Raw genomic sequence first — 19,989 nt, forward strand, 5'->3', positions numbered from 1 at the left:
GTGTAGGTCACAGAACGGCTTGGATCTGGCACTGCTGTGGCTGTGGCAGGCCAGCAGCTACAGCTCCACTTTGATGCATAGCATGGGAACCTCCATATGTGTGGGTGCAGCCCTAAAAAAAAAAAAAAGTAAGATAACGACTCAGACCAAAGAAATGTATATTTAAAGGCATGAAAACATAAAAGGAAAGATACTGCCTAGTTTGGAACCAGGAAGCGAGCAGGTAAGGGCGAGACTATGCCCTGTTGGGAATCTTCACATCTACCCTCTTGACCTTCCTGGGGACATCATGTAGAACAGATTTTTTTTTTTTTTTGTCTTTTTGCCATTTCTTGGGCTGCTCCCGCAGGATATGGAGGTTCCCAGGCTAGGGATCTAATCAGAGCTGTAGCTGCCAGCCTACACCAGAGCCACAGCAATGCAGGCCGCATCTGCGACCTACACCACAGCTCACAGCAACACAGGATCATTAACCCACCGAGCAAGGGCAGGGACCGAACCCACAACCTCATGGTTCCTAGTTGGATTCCTTAACCACTGCGCCACGATGGGAACTCCATAGAACAGATTTTTAAAAGCCACTTGGCATAAAGGAAGGAAATAGAGTTTTAAACAGGGATATAAGGCCAGGGCTCTAGAATCTCATATATCAGGTTGATTTACTTTTTCACAATTGTGAGGATCTCTTAATTATTCCTGGGAAATTATGGAGCGACTTATTTGCCTATAAAGCACTTTGTGATGTGACACCTGAAATTTCTCTTCATTTCGCTGTTAAGGCTCCATCCATTGTCTTCCTAGACTAAACTCCCAGGGTTTATATTCTGGGATCTCAAGCCCACCTCCGTTATTTGTTACGTCTTTCATCACTTTTGAGCATTTAGCATTGATTGACCTTCATGAAACAACCATTTCTCTGTCTTTTTGAGTGCTGTATTGACCTGGAAATGTGCCATTTTATAATCCCCAAACAAAAGTCTAGATAGTGACCTTTGCCTAGCAATCTGTAGTTAAAAGTTAAAAAGTACTCTTTAGAGATCATTATGATAATAACTCAGTGAAATTGGACAGAACCTGTAATGCCTCACACTCACCCTGGGGATTAGAGGCAGGTCTCCAAAGGAAATTGCCTGCTCCCTGCCCTTGCATGGCACAGAACATAAGGGCCCCGCATGAGTGAGGAAAATGTGAGGCCTGGAGAGCTATGGTAAATCAGGAAAATGTAGGCCTAAATTAAAAAAAAAAAACAAAAAACCTCAAGCAGTCTATGAAACAAAAATTAAAGGGGCAGGGAGGCAAGTGGCTGGCCTGGGTGGTACAGTCTGGAGGAGAAAGCTGATGACCAAGGGGTTTTAAGAGTCCTACATGTCTCTTTATCCCAAGGACTCATTTTTAGCCATGCTTGCAGCTTGCTTCAACTGATCCTCTGTCTTGAAAGAAGCTGTCCAGAGCTCCAGCTTCTGATCCCAACCTCTTTCGATACAAGGAGCTTTTCAGAAAACATACAGGCAGACTATTTCAGACAAGCTGCTTCTGGAAGCTTCCTTTTTGGCTTCAATATGATAGGCCCCAGCAGGCTGAAGCCAATTGTCAACCTACATCCCAAAAGCCAAGGGAGGAAAACAAAGTGAGATATTTTCTTCCAGAGAGTAGAAAATTACTCATATATCCTAGGTGACCATTTCTTCAGAGTAGTCTACCTAAAAAATATTTAGATAATAAGAGGTTTTCCCCAAAGAAGTGACTTAATACTCTGTAAGACAAATTGAAGCACCAAAACTGATGAATCTTATCAACAATCAAATATTTCCAGTACAAATACAAATATATTAAAGCTGCATGTTTAATATGCAGGAGTTGTCCTATGAGCAGAAGTTGATGACTAAGATCATTGAAATAAACTACAATTTTTTTTTTTTTTTTTTTTTTTTTTTTTTTTGGCTGAGCCTGTGGCATGTGGAAGTTCCTGGGCCAGGGATCAAACCTGTGCCATAGTGGAGACCAAAGACCAAGCCACTGCAGTGACAACACCAGATCCTTGACCTGCTGTGCCACAAGAGAACTCCTAAACGATGATATTTTTCTAAATAACTTTTCGTTCTTTATAGATTATTCCATATCATCTTCTTTTCATTATTTTCTTTCCATTTTATTTCTTTGTTTTCTTTACCCATTTAAGAAATTAGACATCAACAAAGTTCAAGGTAAAGGATCAAGAAAAATCACTGATGGGGGTAGGTATAAATTAGGAATATGGGGTTAACGAACTACTGTACATAAAATAAGTAAGCAACAAGTATTTACTGTTTAGCACAGGGAACTACACTCAATATCTTATAATAACCTATAATGGAAAGTAATCTGAAAAAAACAAATATATGTATAAAAATATGAAACTACACCTGAAACTAACACAATATTACAAATCATCTGAAAAAAGAAAAATCACTGATACCTAAGAATCAATCCAGTGCTCTCTAAAGTTGTTAAGTTCTAGGTTTGGAAGACAATGAACCATACCTGTTCATCTAAAATAACCCAGGAGTTCCTGTTGTGGCTCAGCAGTTAACGAACCTGACTGGTATCCATGATGATGCAAGTCTGATCTCTGGCCTCGCTCAGTGGGTTAAGGATCACAGATGTAGCTCACAGATGTGGCTCAGATCTAGTGTTGCTGTGGCTGTGATATAAGCCGGTGGCTATAGCTCCGATTGGACCTCTAGCCTGGGAACCTCCATATGCCATGGGAGCAGCCATAAAAATAAATAAATAAATAAATAAAATAAAAATAAAAATGAAATAATACCCAGTGAGCCTCTTAGCATATGAACAAAGGCTTCAAATGTGTTCTGATTTGCCTTTTCGCTAACATTTTTTGATACCCTTCTCAGATGTGGGCACATTTCTCAGGTTCTTTGGGTCAGTGGAAATGTGGCACCCCATAGCCTCATGTCACAATGTGACTTTTGTCAGACCATTTTTCAAAAGGAAATGTAAAACATTAAGTGAGGAATCTATTTTAGACTGAAAGGACAAGATCAATAAGTGAAATTCTGAGTAATAGCTTTTTAAAATGTAATTCTATATCAAACACACAAAATAACTAACATTTGGACCATTTAAAGCAGAGGTCCTTCCATACCATCTATAATGAATACAAAATAATGAATTATAACCATGACACCCTTTTGACTATAATGAATACAGTCAAGCTTTACACATTTCTTTCCTTTACCAGAGATTATACATGACCCTTAAGACTGCAGCCAATCATCAAGATCTCTTCTTTCAAGATAATGCAAAGTGCACGTGTAGCCTGAACTGTGAAAGGTTTTGATCTAGAAGTTTAGACAATGAGATCCCACTACAAATATCAACAGCATAAAATCACAACTGAGTAGTCTGCTCACCTCAAATGACCTTTCAGTTTTCCCTTTTAGTTTTCCAAGTTCTTGCTTCAGTTTTTCATTTTCAAGACTCAGAGCCGTTAGGCGCTCTTTGGCTTCTTTGCTCTGGGTCTCAAAAAAAAGGCGTTCTTCCTTCTGCTTCTCTGTCCAGGCTGAGAGCTCCTCAAATCGCCCTTTCATAGCTTGATTATTTAGCTTCATGGCTTCTGCATAGGGTTCAGAGGGACAGTGTCATACACCAGGGAGCTAGGCTTGGTGTCATGAATAGAACCTCCCCAAAGAAACCACCTCACCACGTAGCTCTGAATCTCAAGATGCCAGGCTTGGTTTGGGCCCCAGCGTCAGCTGGAAAGACTGTGTAGCAAGGTAAGTGCTTTCTGGAGTTCCCTGGTGGTCTAGCGGTTAGGATTTGGTACTTTCACTGCTGTAGCCTGGGTTCAATCCCCAGTCTGGGGACTAAAATCTCACGTCAAGCCACAACATGCAGCGACCGAAATTTAAAAAATTTTTTTTAATTTGAATTTTCGCTTTTTTTAATTCATGTATGTTCCCAGTATTTCATGGGACACACACTAAAAATTTTTTTAAGATTTTTATTTTTTCTATTATAGTTGATTTACAATGTTCTGTCTATATATATATATATACACACACACACACACACATTATTTTTCTCACATTATCCTCCATCATGTCCTATCACAAGTGACTAGATGTAGTTTCCTGTGCTGTATAGCAGCAAAACAAAAAAATTTTTAAGTGTGTTCTGTTTCCAGAAAGGACTGGCAGGTCTAATGTCATTTCTAGCCCTCAAAAGTCTCAAGAAAATAAAAATGATTTTACTGAATTTATTGTATCAAAATGCCTATTAACTAGATAGACTGAGGTCTATCCCTCCTGGATTCAAACACTGGTCCTGCCAAAAGCCATGGCTGGAGATATTAGAATGCTTCCTCGTAAGGTACTGTTTAGAACTAACTGTAATAATAGCAGCCTTTTTTACTTTTTATGCTTTTCTTTTTTCCTGCACCTAAGGCATGTGAAAGTTCTCAGACCATGGATCAAAACCATGCCACAGCAGCGACCCAGCCACTTCAGTGACAGTGCTGGATACTTAACCCATTGCACCACATGGGAACTCCTCCTTTGTCCTTTCAAATGGGCTAAATGTCATTATGCCATTCCCCAGAGATACATAAAGTACTTTTATTCTTATCTGTATCTAATAGTAAACAACGGGAACTTACTAAAAGCTAATTCTATGCTCTTTCTTCTCCCTGGAAACCAGGTGCAGAGAAAGAGATTCATCTACAAGGGATGGCGTTCCCAAAGGCCCAGGTGAAGGGAGACACAGGCCAGGTGTTACTCACCTTTCAGCTGATGGTTCTCGATTAGAAGCTCTCTCATCTGCTGCAGCAGTTCATGTGGGGTGAACGTGTCAAGGTTTGGGTGAGCCAGAGTGGGGGGTCCATTTCCTGTGGTTTCGGTGGGGCTGTCCCCCTTCTCAGTCAGGCAGCTAAGTGGTTGGTGGGACATGGCAGCAGTTCCTACGAAAAAGTCATGAACTGAAAATATAACCATCCGTCTCTGCACAGGGTCCCCACGAGTCCCACAAACCCCTGTGCAAGTGCTAGTAAGTATTCTAGAAGGTGCCGACTTTCTCTCCCATTATATTTTGAACAATCTTGATTCTTCCTTTGAAACAAAAAAAGGAATATCCTAGCTTCAGTCTGTAGGTGTATGTCTCTGTAGAAGGGTGAGGGGGTAGGAGATGGAGGAGGAGGAGGCGGGCATGACATCATGATGATTAAGAATCCTAAGGTGAGACGTGGGCAAAAGTATCATTACACTGATTTCCCAGGAAAATCTTTAAGCTCAAATCTCCACATTTTGGGTGAACTGCCTGGTTGGTGAATTACATCTCAATAATTAACTGTTAAAAAATGTTCATATTTTATTTTTTGTATTTTTGGCTACGAGGAAAGGGAGACCTGACATATTTTGGATGCTTACTATGTGCTCAGTCACGGCACCAGAATGTCCATTTCTAATCCTCACGAAAACTCAACCAGACAGCTATTTTCCGGGTGATGGAGCTGAACTGAGAGGTTTTATAGCTCATCCAAGGTTACTTAATAAAGCCTGCAACCGAGCATTAAGGATGGTTCTAAACTCAGCCCTGTCATACAATCAAGGTGCCACAGGATACTTAAGCTCCTATGTTCAATACTTGTGCAAAGCTCTCTACAATGACTAAGAAAGTCATGCTTAGTTGTTGCACATTTGGAGAATATTTAAAGCATACCACTTTATGTTGTAGAGGGGTCTGGAATATGAGGAAAGAGAAGTGCTCTCTGGTCTCTCACTGTATCCTAACGTCTGTGAGTGTTCTCCAGATGAACATGGAAGGCTGGTCCATTTAACTCACTCACAGTTCAGATTCCACTTCATCCCATCCATCCTGTACTGCCAGAAATCTTTAAAAAATAACCAAAGCTGCCAGAAGGATTTTCCTTCCTACTTCTTAGCAATAACAGTCACTAAATTGCTTGTAAAGTAGTTACGACTGGAGTTCCCACTGTGGCTCAGGAGGTTAAGAACCTGACTAGTATCCATGAGGATGTGAGTTTGATCCCTGCCCTCTATCAGTGGGTTAAGGATCCATCGTTGCCACAAGCTGCAGTGTACATTGCAATGTAGCTTGGATTCTGTGTTTCTGTGGCTGCAGCTGTGGTTGTGGCCAACAGCTGCAGCTCCGATTTGACCCCTGGCCTGGGAACTTCTATAAGCCACAGGTGCAGCCCTAAAAAAGAAAAAAAAAAGTTACTACTAACTAAGATTTTCACTGCATTCAAAGAACCTCATCCCTATAAGAAGTTCCCACATACACCAATGGAATCTGCCACTGTCAACAGGAAGGCAGAGTACAGATGACTGTTTCTCTGAAAGACTACAAAGGAAACTTCAGTTACGGTTTTTGTTGTAAAATGCTTGTGCCTGGATTTTTTTTTTTTTTTTTTCTTTTTAGGGCCACACCTATAGCATATGGAAATTCCCAGGCTAGGGGTCAAATCAGAGCTACAGCTGCTGGCCTACACTACAGCCACAACAATTTGGGATCTGAGTCGAATCTGCAACCCACATCATAGCTCAGGCAATGCCGGATGCTTAACCCAATGACCAAGGCCAGGGATCGAACCCGCATCCTCATGGATACTAGTCAGGTTTGTTACCGCTGAGCCACAACAAGAATTCCTTAAATTTTTATTTAAGTGTAGCTGATTTAGAATGTTCCTTCAATTTCCGCTGCACAGCAAAGTGACCCAGCCATATAGATATACACACATTCTTTTTTTCATACTGTCTTCCATCATGTTCCCAAAAGACTGTACATGGTTCCCTGTGCTATACACCAGAACCCCAAAACCTACCCATTCTAAATGCATCAGTGCCCAACCACCAACCCCAAAATCCCCGTGCATCCCCTTCTCTCCCCCCTCTCCCCTGGCAAACCTAAGTCTGCTCTCCCTGTCATGATCTGTTTCCATTTGATAGATAGGATCATTTATGCCATATTTTAGATTCCACATATAAGTGACATCTTATGGTATTTGTCTTTCTCTTTCTGACTTACTTCACATAGTATGAGAATCTCTAGTTCCATGTTGCTGCAAATGAGGTACCACCTCACACCAGTCAGAATGGCCATCAATAACAAGTCAACAAACAACAAATGCTGGAGAGGGTGTGGAGAAAAGGGAGCCCTCCTTCACTGTTAGTGGAAATGTAAATTGATACAACCGCTATGGAAAAGAGTATGGAGGTTTTGCAGAAAACTAAACATAAAACCACCATATGATCCAGTAGTCCCACTCCTGGGCATATATCTGGACAAAACTTTCATTCAAAAAGATACATGCACCCCTGGAGTTCCCACTGTGGCTCAGCGGTAATGAATCTGACTAGCATCCATGAGGATGCAGGTTTGATCCCTGGCCCCGCTCAATGGGTTAAGGATCCAGCATTGCCATGAGGTGTGGTGTAGGCTGGCAGCTGTAGCTCCGATTCGACCCCTGGCCTGAGAACTCCATATGTTGTGGGTGCAGCCCCAAAAAGAAAAAAAAAAAATACATGTATCCCTCTGTTCACTGCAGCACTATTCACAATAGCCAAGACATGGAAACAATCTAAATGCTCATTGACAGATGACTGGATTAAGAAGATGTAGTACTGGAGTTCCCGTCGTGGCTCAATGGTTAATGAATCCGACTAGGAACCATGAGGTTGGGGGTTCAGTCCTTGGCCTCGCTCAGTCAGTTAAGGATCTGGTGTTGCCGTGAGCTGTGGTGTAGGTTGCAGACCCAGCTCGGATCCCGCATTGCTGTGGCTCTGGCGTAGGCCGGCAGCTACAGCTCCGATTAGACCCCCCCAGCCTGGGAACCTCCATGTACCTCGGGAGTGGCCCAAGAAAAGGCAAAAAGACAAAAAAAAAAAAAAAAAAGACGATGTAATACATATGTACACTGGAATACTGCTCAGTCATAAAAAAGAACAAAATGATGGCCAGAATATCAATGTACCAAACCGGTGGAGAGCAGTGCTTCTTGCCCACTCCTGCAGGGACACTCCTAGGGCTCTCGAGGTCTCCTGCAACTGAGGGCCTGGCAGCCTACTTTTGGTCTGAAGAAACCTGTAAGAAATCAGAGACAGTGCTACTACTGAGAGGACAGCCGGCGCCGGCACTGCGGCCTGTGTGCTTTCTCTAGAGCAGCTGGCACATGAAAAGCATTCTCATGGAATTTTTAGCCAGGATGGCAATTTTATGAAGTGAAAACATGGATAAAGCACTGTGAGCCTTTTGAAGGCATCTGTGTTTTACATATCCTAATTCACTTAGAATTCTGAAGTGTGCTATCTCTTAGCATTGGATGACTAGAATAGACTGCTTTTGTTTTCCCCATTAAAATAATTTAGATAAAGCCAGTTTCTGGCTTTCCATAAAACTCATTTTTACACAGTAGGATGTGGCAGCTAACATTTCATAAAAATAGCTTTTCACTAAATAACAGCGTTCCTATCACTTTTAGGGCCCCACCTATAACATATGGAGGTTCCCAGGCCAGGAGTCGAAATGGATCTGTAGCCACCAGCCTATGCCGCAGCCTCAGCAACGCCAGATCAGAGCCGCATCTGTGACCTACACCACAGCTCATGGCAATGCCAGATCCTTAACCCACTAAGTGAGGCCAGTGATTGAACCCTCATGGATACTAGATGGGTTTGTTACCTTTGAGCCACTATGGGAACTCTTCATTTACTTGTCAACATTAAATTTCCTTAGGTATTCAAGGATTAGACTATAGCTTGCAAAAGTATATCAAAACATTTAAGAGATTTTTCTTTTTAAAGTGCATCCAAGCAGGTATCAAGAGATGTGTTTGGTTTCATTTTTATGATAGGCACACAAGGGTTCTCCTTAACTTTTTTTCCAAGAGTGAGAGGAGGGGGGGGCAGGAGACAGGGACAGAAGAGGAGGGGAGAGGAAGGGTGAGTGGACAGAGGGAAGAGGGAGGGGAGAGAAGAGAATGTCCCTTCAGGTATCTTTCCTCCTTTTTACAGGTGCCCAGATTTTATAAGGACATGAGAAAAAGAAAAAGAAAAAAAAAAAAAAAAGCAGGGTTATGCTAAAGGAAACAGTAAAAAAATAAACTGGGTGCCACTAACCAGATGTGTGACCTTGAGAATTCACCTGACCTCTTGTGATGATTTACTGCCTAGTCTAGCGAATGATGATCATTATGGTTGCTTTCAGCTCAGAAGCCTGGTGAAAAATATTCCTAACCTTCTACCAAGATCAGAGCCCAACCCCCGCTGTCCAGGACACAGCCCAGCACCCACATGGCCACGCCTACCTCCCTCACTAACAGATAACGCCTGTCCCAATTACAGTGAACTCTTTGTTATGCAGCACCGTTAGGAAAAATTATTTGGTAATTCACATGTCATAGTAAATAGAAAGTCAGCACAACTTAACTTGCCAGACATAAGCATGTAAATCCTTATCACCAAAATTTTACTAAAAGCAATTGAATTCATTTTTGTTGGTTCAAGGTACATTTTTTGATTTTTGAATATTTAAGGGCCATCAGTACGCACTATCGGAGCACAGGGCGTATGTGAAATGTCTACTGGTAGAATGCCAGTTAGAGAAAGCTGAATTCTCTAAATTTTTAGCATCACCTTGAGCTACTTCCAGTTGAGAAAATGCAGAGACACATTATAAATCCTTGCACACCTCATTCAAAAGTCATGGAAACTGAAACTAAGCCATTTACTCCAAGGTTCTATCTAATAAGAGAATTTTTCAAAGTTCCCTGCAGCAGTTTGGGTCATTGCTGTGGTGCAGGTTCAGTCCCTGGCCCACAAACTTCCACATGCCCTGGATGCAGTCAAAAAACAAAAAAATAATTTATCATAAAAATCCAACCAATCTGGATCTGAAATATCATTCTAAGCAAAGGTGTTTTTTAACTACAGAAGGGTGAATTAATTGAGCACAGGATTTATCAAGATTTCACCAATGAGAAAGAATGGGCACTACCTGGAAAGTAGAAGGTCAAAAGCAAGATCTCCTAGGATTTATTCCTGGATGTGCTATTTGAATTCCTGATTACCATCCTTAATTCCAGAGGACAAATAATTATAGCAGTGACGTGACTTCGTAGGCATGAGCTTAGATCTCATTCCTGAGTTGGCCTTAAAAAAGATCCACCCCAACTTCTTATTCGATGCAAGAATATCTTGTCTGCTGTCCATGGCAGATGGTCATATAGACCAGGCTTGAATGATTTCAGTGACAAAACATGGGCAATGACCTTAGCAGGCAACTGCTCATTCTATTCCAGGATGGCTCTCACCACCAGAGAGCCATTTTGTATCAAACAGAAATCTGCCTTGTACTGACTCCCACCCACTGGACACTGGACCAGCAAGAATAAAACAGAATAGGGAGTTCCCGTCGTGGCGCAGTGGTTAACGAATCCGACCAGGAACCATGAGGTTGTGGGTTCGATCTCTGCCCTTGCTCAGTGGGTTAAGGATCCGGCGTTGCCGTGACCTGTGGTGTAGGTTGCAGATGCAGCTCGGATCCCGTGTTGCTGTGGCTCTGGCGTAGGCCGGTGGCTATAGCTCCAATTGGACCCCTAGCCTGGGAACCTCCATATGCCGAGGGAGCGGCCCAAGAAATAGCAAAAAGACAAAAAAAAAAAAAAAAAAAAAAAAGAATAAAGCAGAATAAACTCAGGCCCTTACCCTGGTGTGGCAGATTCTCCAAATTTGCTGATTAAGTATTCACAGGCTCAACTCCCACATGGATAAATTAGTTTTAAACAGTGAAAATCTATTTCTTGATCAGAGACGATAGCTGGCTATTGGCAAATTCTGGTTTGGGTTTTCAAGGGGATTGAGTAACATTCCAAGACAGCATCAACTAAACTCATCACCATCCTGGGAAAAAAACTCAAAGTACATATCCTACTAAGGGGGTAAAAGAAGCCTTACCTTTTATTCCAGAAATGCTAGTTTGACTTTGTAACTGCTAACAGACAGGACATGGAAATAGATTTATTTCCATTGTCGCCCAAGGCTGGACCCGTCCTACTCCTCTTCCCCCAAGTCTAATGGGTCGCCGAGTCCTGTCACTTCCACCTCCCCTCAATCCCTGCCAGCTTAGGTCAGGCCCTTCTTGTTCTGTCTGGACTGCAGCAATGCTGCCTTCCCTCCAGAGTACAGGATTTTGTGCCCATTTTGCCCACTGCAGTGTCCCTCTCACCTAGACCATGACCTGACTTACGTGAGGGTTCAACAAATAATTGCTGAATGAATTTTCATAGCTACCTTCATGGTCTGACTCCTCTTTCCTTTGCAGCCCCTCTCCCTCCATGGTTTCCTTCCTAACACAGGGGCATCTCCCCCACTTAAAACCCTGCACATACAGAGAGCTCCAGCTTCCACGCAAGACAAACGTGGCCTTTCAGAGTCTGGCCCCCACTTATCCTCCAGTATCACTGTCTGCCACCAAGCCCTTCATACCTGAGGCCCATTAAAGAGCTCACAGTTCCCCACCTTCTTTTGCTTTTCTCCCCTTCCCTGAGATGCCTGGGCCTGCTTTTATCCTGGCAAACACCCAATGGACAGTTCACTGGCCAGCTCAAATCGATGTCCTGTGTTAAATGACCTATTCGTGTCTCTGAGCACCCAGTTGCACTTTGTGCATTCCACCTCCTTGGTCCTGTTCTGCAAAGTACCTGTCTGTCTTCCTGGCAAACCTAAGTCAAGGCCTCTATTTTATCCTTCCTAGAGACTGGCACACTGAGAGCAGGCCCTTGGTAAATGTTTGTTAAAATGAAATGAAAACATAGTGTAGTAAGGTATTTTAAAGTCTTACACTTGTAAAACACTTTCTGCTCTGTAGGTAACAAATCTGACATGCTATAGTATTAGGAGTTTTTCTATAGTTCAATGGCACAGCTTTCCAGATCTTTTTTTTTTTTTTTTAATGATTTTTATTTTTTTCCATTATAGCTGGTTTGCAGTGTTCCAGATTCTTGAACTCAATTTTTAACTTATTTGGAAAATCTGTACTTTTTTTTTTTTTTTTTTTTGTCTTTTTAGGGCCACACCCAAGACATACGGAAGTTTCCAGGCTAGGGGTCAAATCAGAGCTGTAGTCGCAGCCACAGCAATGTGGGATCTGAGCTGCATCTGAGACCTACACCACAGCTCACAGCAACGCTGGATCCTAGACCCACTGAGGGAGGCCAGGGATGGAACCTGCATCTTCATGGATACTAGACAGATTCGTTTCTACCGAGCCATGACAGGAACTCCCTGTACTATTTTAAAAATACTGCTACGAAGGTATCTGGATGTCATTTCATAACACATGTTCCATTACTCAACCCACGTATACATGCCAAAATGAAAATGCAAACTTTTAACATAATTTTTTCTTTCTGAATGAAATATCTTTTATTTTCAAAACAGAGTTTAATTTCTTCCTTTGCATTTGGATTTATTGTACTACAGGGTCCAAAAAACTTATCAAACTGTCCAAGTCTATAAAATTCAGAAAAAGTGGGGTTTGGAGAATACCCATGTTCCCCTACCACCTAAGGTGAGGATTCCATGGGAAGGTAAAACAGTTCCTTTCAAGAATAAAGTCTGGTTTTGGTTTTTTTGGAGGGTTTAGTTGGATTCGATATCATAATATGTAACTTGAGGTCAGTTACAAAAAAATATAGATACTACTTTTATAATGCACAAATACATAAAGAACAACTAAAACTGGTCCAACAGAAAAACTGACCAGTCACCTAGAAGACTCTAATCACCGTCCCCTCTCAACAGGCTACATTTAAACTCCACTTGTACAGTCCAGTCCATTACTGGGCAGTCCCTGGACCTCTCCAGCCCACTCCAAGCTGTGCGTGCCTGGGTTGGGTGGAGGAGTGGCCAAGGCACCCAGCTTTTCTCTCCCTCCCGCAAAGAGCTAGGGGAGGAGGCTTTTGATGTTGTAAGTTTCGGTTTTCCATTTCATCTTAAACAATTCTGTAGCATATGTTTCCATACAGCAGTTTTCCTGGTGAAGCAAACAGGCTAGATGGAACCTGAGTTTCATTTTCTCCTAGTGATGTTTACTGCCTCCTGCTTGCACAACAGAAACAATTCCTTTGGGATTTTCAGCCTCATCAAATATTCATATTCTCTATGTATGTATCTAGACATATATAGATATACACAAACACAGACATACTCTCTAGACAATGGTTTATGAAGATTCCTTTCAGGTGTTCAGTACTCCCACCACTTTAGAAAGCGGCCCCCACCTTAGTGTCCTGGGCCATCTCAAAAAGCTAGAGAGCAGTTAAAGTCTTCCAAAGGTGTGTCCTTAACCCCTTCCCTTATAATAAGGAACTGGCCGTATAATCATTCCCAACCTAGGGGAGGATGTCACCCTTAAACCACCTTCCTGACTCAGAGGAAGTCACCTGCGGCCAGCTAAGCGGGTAAAAGAGGGGGAAGGGAGCTTTGGGATGGACGGCCCCGCTGCCCTTTCGCACCAGGTCAGGATTCGCCGGGGCCCGGAAACCTTCCTAGCGTAGCCGCCTCACCGCAGGGGACGCCCCACCCTTCGCCACCCACACTTCTACCGGCTCCTGGTGTCAGAGACAGGGGCTGCGGAAACAGCTCCAGCGCGAAGAGGGAGCCACTGGTCTCGCCGAGCCCCTGCCCACCCCTCTGCTCCCGCTCACCCGGCGCTCGGGATCCAACCTCCCTCGGGGTCACTGCTTCCTCGGCATCTTGCCGGCTGGGAAAGGGCTCCGGACCCGGATGCAGACGCTGACCAGGGCACCGGCCGGGGGCGGTGGCGGGGGCTCGGAAGCCTGGGGCTGACGTGCGCCCTCGCGACCCCGCCCAGCGGTGCTCAGCTGACAGTCCCGCTGGCCTCCCCACCTCCGCGGGGGAATTTCCCGGGCCCCGCCTCCCTAAGGCCCCGCCCCAACTCCCCGCCCCCTCGCCAGGCCGCGCCCCTCCTCAGGTCTCTCTCCCAAACGCCCCGCCCCGCATAGGCCCCAGCGGATCGCGCCACCCCTTCTCTCCCATGAGCCAGCCTACAACTCTAGGCCCTGACCTGGTTAATGCCGGATTGGCCAAGGTGAATAAGCGTTGGTGGTATGATTAGCGTAGCTCCCTCCCAAGGTGTCAGTGTGACGACCGTGACATTCTTCCTTGATTAAAATAAATTACTAATTAAATGAAGTGTAAGGAGTCGGTCTTCGCTGCGGGGGGGGGTCCCTATATAAGTCCAGAGCCACTGGGGGCTGTGCCCCACGGAAAGAGAGGGACGATGGTCTCAGGCATCCTTGGGTCAAAGCCTAGATCTCTGTTAAAGGCCTTACATCTAGATATAGTTAACCTTGCACGCATGGCTTTCCACCGGGTTTTGTCCTTAAAATAGACTTTTAATTAAAAACACAAAGCCTCCAAGCGGTTTCTCAGATGCTGTCTCTCGGGCCTAAGTCCTAACTTCACCCAAATAAAACTTAACTCTAAAAAAATATATATATATATATAAATAATCAAATAAAAACAGGAAGCCTGCAGGATGCTTCTCGGATTCTTGTTCCCGGGGAACAAGCCATCAGCTGACAACTGGATGCTCCAGGTGCTCAAGGCAGGTGAGATTGCTGGATTGACCTGGATTTTATCTGGAATGGACTAGACAGAATGAAAAGAAAGAAATCAAGGGAGTTCCCCCATGTGGCTCAGCAATAACTCCGACTAGTATGCATGAGGATGCGGGTTGGATCTCTGGCCTTGCTCAGTGGGTCAAGGATCTGGCATTGCCATGAGTTATGAAGTAGGTCCCAGATGCCGCTCGGATCCCGCGTTGCTGTGGCGTAATCAGGCAGTTACAGCTCTGCCCCTAGCCTGGGAACTTCCATATGCCGCGGGTGCGGCCTTGAAAAAAAAAAAAGAAAAAAGGAAGGGAGGGAGGGAAAGAAAGGAAGAAAACCAGACGAGGAAGGGAGAGCCGCCTTAGTCTGCATTCCAAGCACCGCGAGAACGTAAAGGGATAAGCAAGGAAGCAGACGCAGGACACACAAGGCATCTGATCGCGAGGTCAAGGTCTCTGCCAAGCCAGTGTGGCAAGCTCTTCTGGTAACAAGCTCCTCGTGCAAGACAAGAAAACAGAAATTAGGGTGGGATCCTAGGAGGTGGGAGAGACGGTCTGGGAGCAGTTTTCTGCAGAAGACCAGGAAGGACATCACAGGAGGGAAGAGCTTGGTTTACAAATGAAGGGGCTGACACAGCCCCCATCAGCTGGATACCAAGCATGTAATTGAGCAAACAAGCTTCTCGCTAGTTAGATAGAAAAACGGATGGGGGAAGGGAAAGAAAAGAAATTCAAACGGGAAAAGGCGGACGCGCCCTCTCCTGGTCTCCTGAAGGATTCGACTCCTCTCTTGAGACCTCCTGCTCCAGGCCAGCTCTTCGTGCGTGGCCCTCCACACCCCCCTGAAGTTAACCCCCTACGCAGGGCTGGGAGGGCTAAAAGTCAGTACCTGCCCCAGACCCAATTCCTGAACGTTCCTCCTGCGATTGTTAGGGGTGCCTGGGGTAAGTTGACGCTACAGGCTCGCCTCCGCTATTTTAAACCGCATTAAGGAGAGATAAAATGAGTACTACAGAAGCTCTAAGCAGGGAAGGAATGGGGTGAGGAGGGGAGGGCATACGCAGCCGCTGGCTGTGCGGTGAAAAGGTCTAGGGTGGGGTAGTTTCTGGTACAGAAAGTGTGTCGAGGTGGTTTTCTCCTGACCCCCTTGGTCCTGAAAGCTTGAGCCCTCTCACCACTTCTTAACTATGTGACCTTGGACGTTACCTATCTTGCGGTGCCTCATTCTCTTTATCTGTAAAGTGGAGCCTATTACAGTCCAAAATTCCAAGAGCCTGAAAATCTAAAGCCTTTCTTAGTTCATTTGGTGGCAAAACCTGACCCAAACCGATGTAAAGTAAGTTGTATACAGTGTTAATTTCCATCACTTGGGATTATTTGTTTCCCTGAAGGCACCTTAATTAGTTTGTACGAAATCTGTTTCAGACCCTTTTGGGGAAGTGTATAAATTACATGCACCTTAATATCTTCCTAAAATCCAAAAAATTCTGCGTTCTGAAACAGCTTGCTCGGAAGACTTTAAATAAAGGATTTGGATATACAGAGCTTACTTCTTAACGTCATTGTGAGGATTAAGGGATAACACACGGAAGCACTCAGAACAATGCCTGATATGTCAGGTTAGTAGCTATTCTTACAGCAAGTGTTAAAGCCAGCTCTGCTTAGCTTAAAGAGTTGGGGTGGGGAGGAGGGTGGTGCCCCGTCCTCTCTGATGCTTCCATGACTAGATAGAATCTCAGCGCAGCTAAGAACACTGAAATTATAACATGCTTCCCCGCTGTTCACTGATGTGGTTTTGCGGTAGGTGAATGCAAAGCAGTGTGGGAGGCTATTTAGTGAGATGCTCATTGGTTTCATGCTTTCGGTGCCCCCTCTTGACATACCCCCTTTATTTGGAGAAATGGCTGATCCCCTTGTGTTTCCTATCGCCAAGTATATTTTGCAGGATTCTTGAAAGGCCAACCTTTCTTGTCTTTTGAGAAGGCTCATTCTCAGTAAATACATCATCTACTGCAGGTGTCCTGGCGGGAGAGGGCTGAGAGCCCAGGTGGGGTGAGAGATTTTCATAGCAGTTAGGAGGAAGGGTGCTTTCCCCTCCCCCATCCACAAGTGGAAGAGGGATGGAAGCTGGTGTTCTCTCAAGCATCAAAGACTCAAGCCTCAGCCCCTGATGCTCTAGGAGTAACACAGATATATGATGCATCTATTAGACCTTGGGAGCTTGGTCTCACAGCTTCGGGAGATTCTGGAATCCAGGCTTGTCATTAGCAATAACAGAGCTGGAGTTCCCATCGTGGCACAGTGGTTAATGAATCCGACTAGGAACCATGCGGTTGTGGGTTTGATCCCTGCCCTTGCTCAGTGGGTTAAGGATCCGGCGTTGCCGTGAGCTGTGGTGTAGGTCGCAGACACGGCTGGGATCACGTGTTGCTGTGGCTCTGGCGTAGGCCGGCAGCTCCGGCTCCGTTTCAACCCCTAGCCTGGGAACCTCCATATGCCGCAGGAGCGGCACAAGAAACGGCAAAAAGACAAAAAAAAAAAAAAAAGAAAGAAAGAAAGAAAGAAATAACAGAGCAACATGCCTTCTCCTTAGAAGAACCTTTATGGTGGATGATGAGGGTTTCAGCATCAATGGGCTGATCAAGTTAAGGAGCTGAAGAAAAATGGCTCTAACTCCAATGGACACTAAAAGCCCTCCTGGAATTTTCTCTGACCCCAGAGAAGGAGAGCCTCTATTCAAGGCCTCATTAATGCCCAAGAGTAGATTTCCTTTACTCCTTCCGGGCAAGGGCTGGGTGGAGAAAAAGTAAAGATACATAACATTTTTATGTACATCTGAGCTAACAGACAAATATTCATGCTTCCTTCTGGGCGAGGGCTGGGTGGAAAGTAAAGATGTATAACATTTTTGCGCTCATTTGAGCTAGTAAAAAATATTCACACTTGGGACACCAGATCCAAAAACTCCCTATACTATTGTTGCCAAAACTCGGCCTCAGTGCACTGGTGTTGAATAGAATAGAAATGCATGGGCAGAGTTTGGGGCAAAGAAGAAAAAAAATAGCTTTATTGTTTTGCCAGGCAAAGGAGGCCACAACAGGCTAATGCCCTAAAGATTGTGCCCTCCCTGGGAGAGATTAGGAAGTGGTTTTATAGTTTAGGAGTAGAAAATAGGGCCGCAGATAAGGATCAGGGTAGATGCAAGCTTTCATTCTTCTTCAAAGTTGGTGTTTCGTGGCCTCAGGACTGGTTCAGGTCGTCCTCCTCTCCAGTTTCCATTTTGGTGGGGGGTTTAGTTCTGTAGAAGAACTCAAAGATATTGTTACGTGTATTCCTTGAAGAGGAACCAAGACCCTGCCCCAAGGCTGCACTGATGTTTCCTGATTGCTCCTCCCTGGACTCTGCATCCCCTCCCTTCCCTGATTAGCAACTGTTTGAATCTGCCTTTGGAGCCCAGGGAAGGTCACGGAGGCTGAAGCGTATTCCCTAAAAACAAGAAATGGGGGACATAGAAAGGCTTGTGTGCAGGAGCCCGACAGGGTCCTTCTTGGTTTCACTATGATCTACCTATACTATGATTCCATGTATGTGAAATGTCCAGAAAGGAAAACATAGACGGGAAGCAGACTTGTGGTTGCCTGGGGCAGGGAGTGACTTTGAGAATGAGCTTGAAGGAGCTGATGAAAATAGTCTACAACTGGATGGTAATGAAGGTTGCACAACTCTATCAGCATAATTACAATTATTGAATTTACCCTTACAATGGATGAATTTTATGGCAAGTAAATTATATCTCAATACAGCTGCAAAAACAGAGCCAAAAATAATACCAGAAGTAAAAAATCATGCTGTTTGGTAAAAGAGTATGTCCCTTTTTCTCAGAGTTCCCGTCATGGCTCGGCGGAAACAATTCTGACTAGCAACCATGAGGACACAGGTTTGATCCCTGGCCTCGCTCAGTAGATTAAGGATTCAGTGTTGTTGTGGCATAAGCTGCCAGACGTAGCTCTGATTTCACCCTTATCCTGGGAAACTTCATATGCTGTGATGCGGCCCTAAAAAGACAAAAGCAAAAGCAAAACAAACAAACAAAAAAAACAAGAGTATGCCCCTTTTTCTGTTGGGCCAGGGTGGAGTGGCCGTGTCAGTCATCATATACTCTGTAGCTGAGCTGGGATCGTGCTTCATTTGAGCTTTAGTGAGATTCAGTTCCCCATTGGCTTCAAATAGTCTGAGGATGGGTTTTCCTCAAAAAGTTCAACAGAATTACCATACAAACTAGCAATTCCACTCCTGGGTATACGCCCCAAAGAATTGGATATAGGGACTCAGACAAGTGCATGTAAACGCCTTGAATAGATCAGTTCCCCCTTACTGGGATCTGGCATTGCAGCATCTGCCTAGATGAGGAGTCTGGCTTCCATCACAGAGAGGGTCTGGGATCAGGGGCTCATCTGCCACCAATTAGCAGCAGCCTCAGACAAGTATCTGAAGTCTCAGGAAAGATGGCTCTGCTTTGTGAAAAGCCAGAGGACAGTGTGCATGCATGCGTGCATGCCTGCATGTGTGTGTTCTGCACGTCTTTCCTCTCCTTTGTCCTTCAGTTCTAAATGTTGAAAGGGTAAACTCCTTGGGAAGAAGTTAGATGTTTATCTATCTTTTAGGACATCCTCAGTCCTCTGTGAATATTAAATAAGATGATAATAGGAGTTCCTATGGTGGCACAGTGGATTAAGCTCATGGTTCATGTTGCTGGTTCAATAACCGTCTGGCATAGTGGGTTTAAGGAACCAACGTTGCTGCAGTTTGAATTCAAGTCCTGACCTAGGAATTTCCATTTGCTGTTGGTGCAGCCATTAAGAAAAAGAAAAGGAAAAAAACAAACAAACCCAAGTTTTTTTTTAAAAAAGGTAATACTACTTATTGGAGTTCCCTTGCAGCTCAGTGGATCAAGGAACTGGCATCACTGCTGTGGCTCAGGTTGCTGCTGTGGCTCATATTTGATCCCTGGCCTGGGAACTTCCACATGCCTAGATCATGCCAAAAATTGTAAGAATAAGAATACTGTTTTTGGTTTGCTTTTGCTTTTAAGGGCCGCACCTGCAGCATATGGAGGTTTTCAGGCTAGGGTTCAAGTTGGAGCTATAGCTGCTGGCCTACGCCACAGCCACAACAACACAGGATCCGAGCCATGTCTACAACCTACACCACAGCTCACAGCAATGCCAGGTCCTTAACCCACTGAGCAAGGTCAGGGATCAAACCTTGTGTCCTCATGTATGCTAGTCAGATTCGTTAACTGCTGAGCCACGATGGGAACTCCAAGAATACTTATTAATTATT

At 44.4% G+C, this 19,989-nt stretch overlaps 1 protein-coding gene, 1 long non-coding RNA gene and 1 pseudogene across 8 annotated transcripts in view; 2 read left to right on the forward strand and 1 right to left on the reverse strand.

The window, feature by feature from the left end:
• The window catches only part of LOC146399525 (uncharacterized), a 36,678-nt gene extending 28,770 nt beyond the window's left edge, over nt 1–7,908 (forward strand). The window contains exons 2-3 of the long non-coding RNA XR_014817985.1: nt 4,696–6,117; nt 7,461–7,908. This is a non-coding gene — a long non-coding RNA (uncharacterized LOC146399525). The remainder of the gene's footprint in view (nt 1–4,695; nt 6,118–7,460) is intronic.
• Nucleotides 1–13,928, reverse strand: part of OPTN (optineurin) — a 51,615-nt gene extending 37,687 nt beyond the window's left edge. For 2 of the 6 annotated variants that reach the window (XM_005656828.4, XM_005656827.4), the window contains exons 1-3: nt 13,721–13,928; nt 4,778–4,954; nt 3,411–3,613 (exon numbers count right to left, since the gene is read on the reverse strand). In XM_005656828.4, coding sequence (XP_005656885.1) covers nt 3,411–3,613; nt 4,778–4,943 — 369 coding nt within the window. In that variant the 5' untranslated portion in view covers nt 4,944–4,954; nt 13,721–13,928. 6 annotated transcript variants of the gene reach the window in all.
• Nucleotides 13,929–19,050: 5,122 nt separating this feature from the next.
• LOC100736825 (coiled-coil domain-containing protein 3-like) overlaps nt 19,051–19,989 on the forward strand; it is a 56,924-nt pseudogene continuing 55,985 nt past the window's right edge. Inside the window, exon 1 of the transcript XR_014817598.1 lies at nt 19,051–19,210. The product of XR_014817598.1 is annotated as a coiled-coil domain-containing protein 3-like (transcript). The remainder of the gene's footprint in view (nt 19,211–19,989) is intronic.

This window comes from Sus scrofa, chromosome 10, assembly GCF_054392235.1.
Source record: "Sus scrofa isolate SSC_HxYL_T2T_F1_AM1 chromosome 10, Sscrofa_HxYL_maternal_Yorkshire_Landrace_v2.0, whole genome shotgun sequence".
In the NCBI taxonomy this organism is placed as follows: Eukaryota; Metazoa; Chordata; class Mammalia; order Artiodactyla; family Suidae; genus Sus; species Sus scrofa.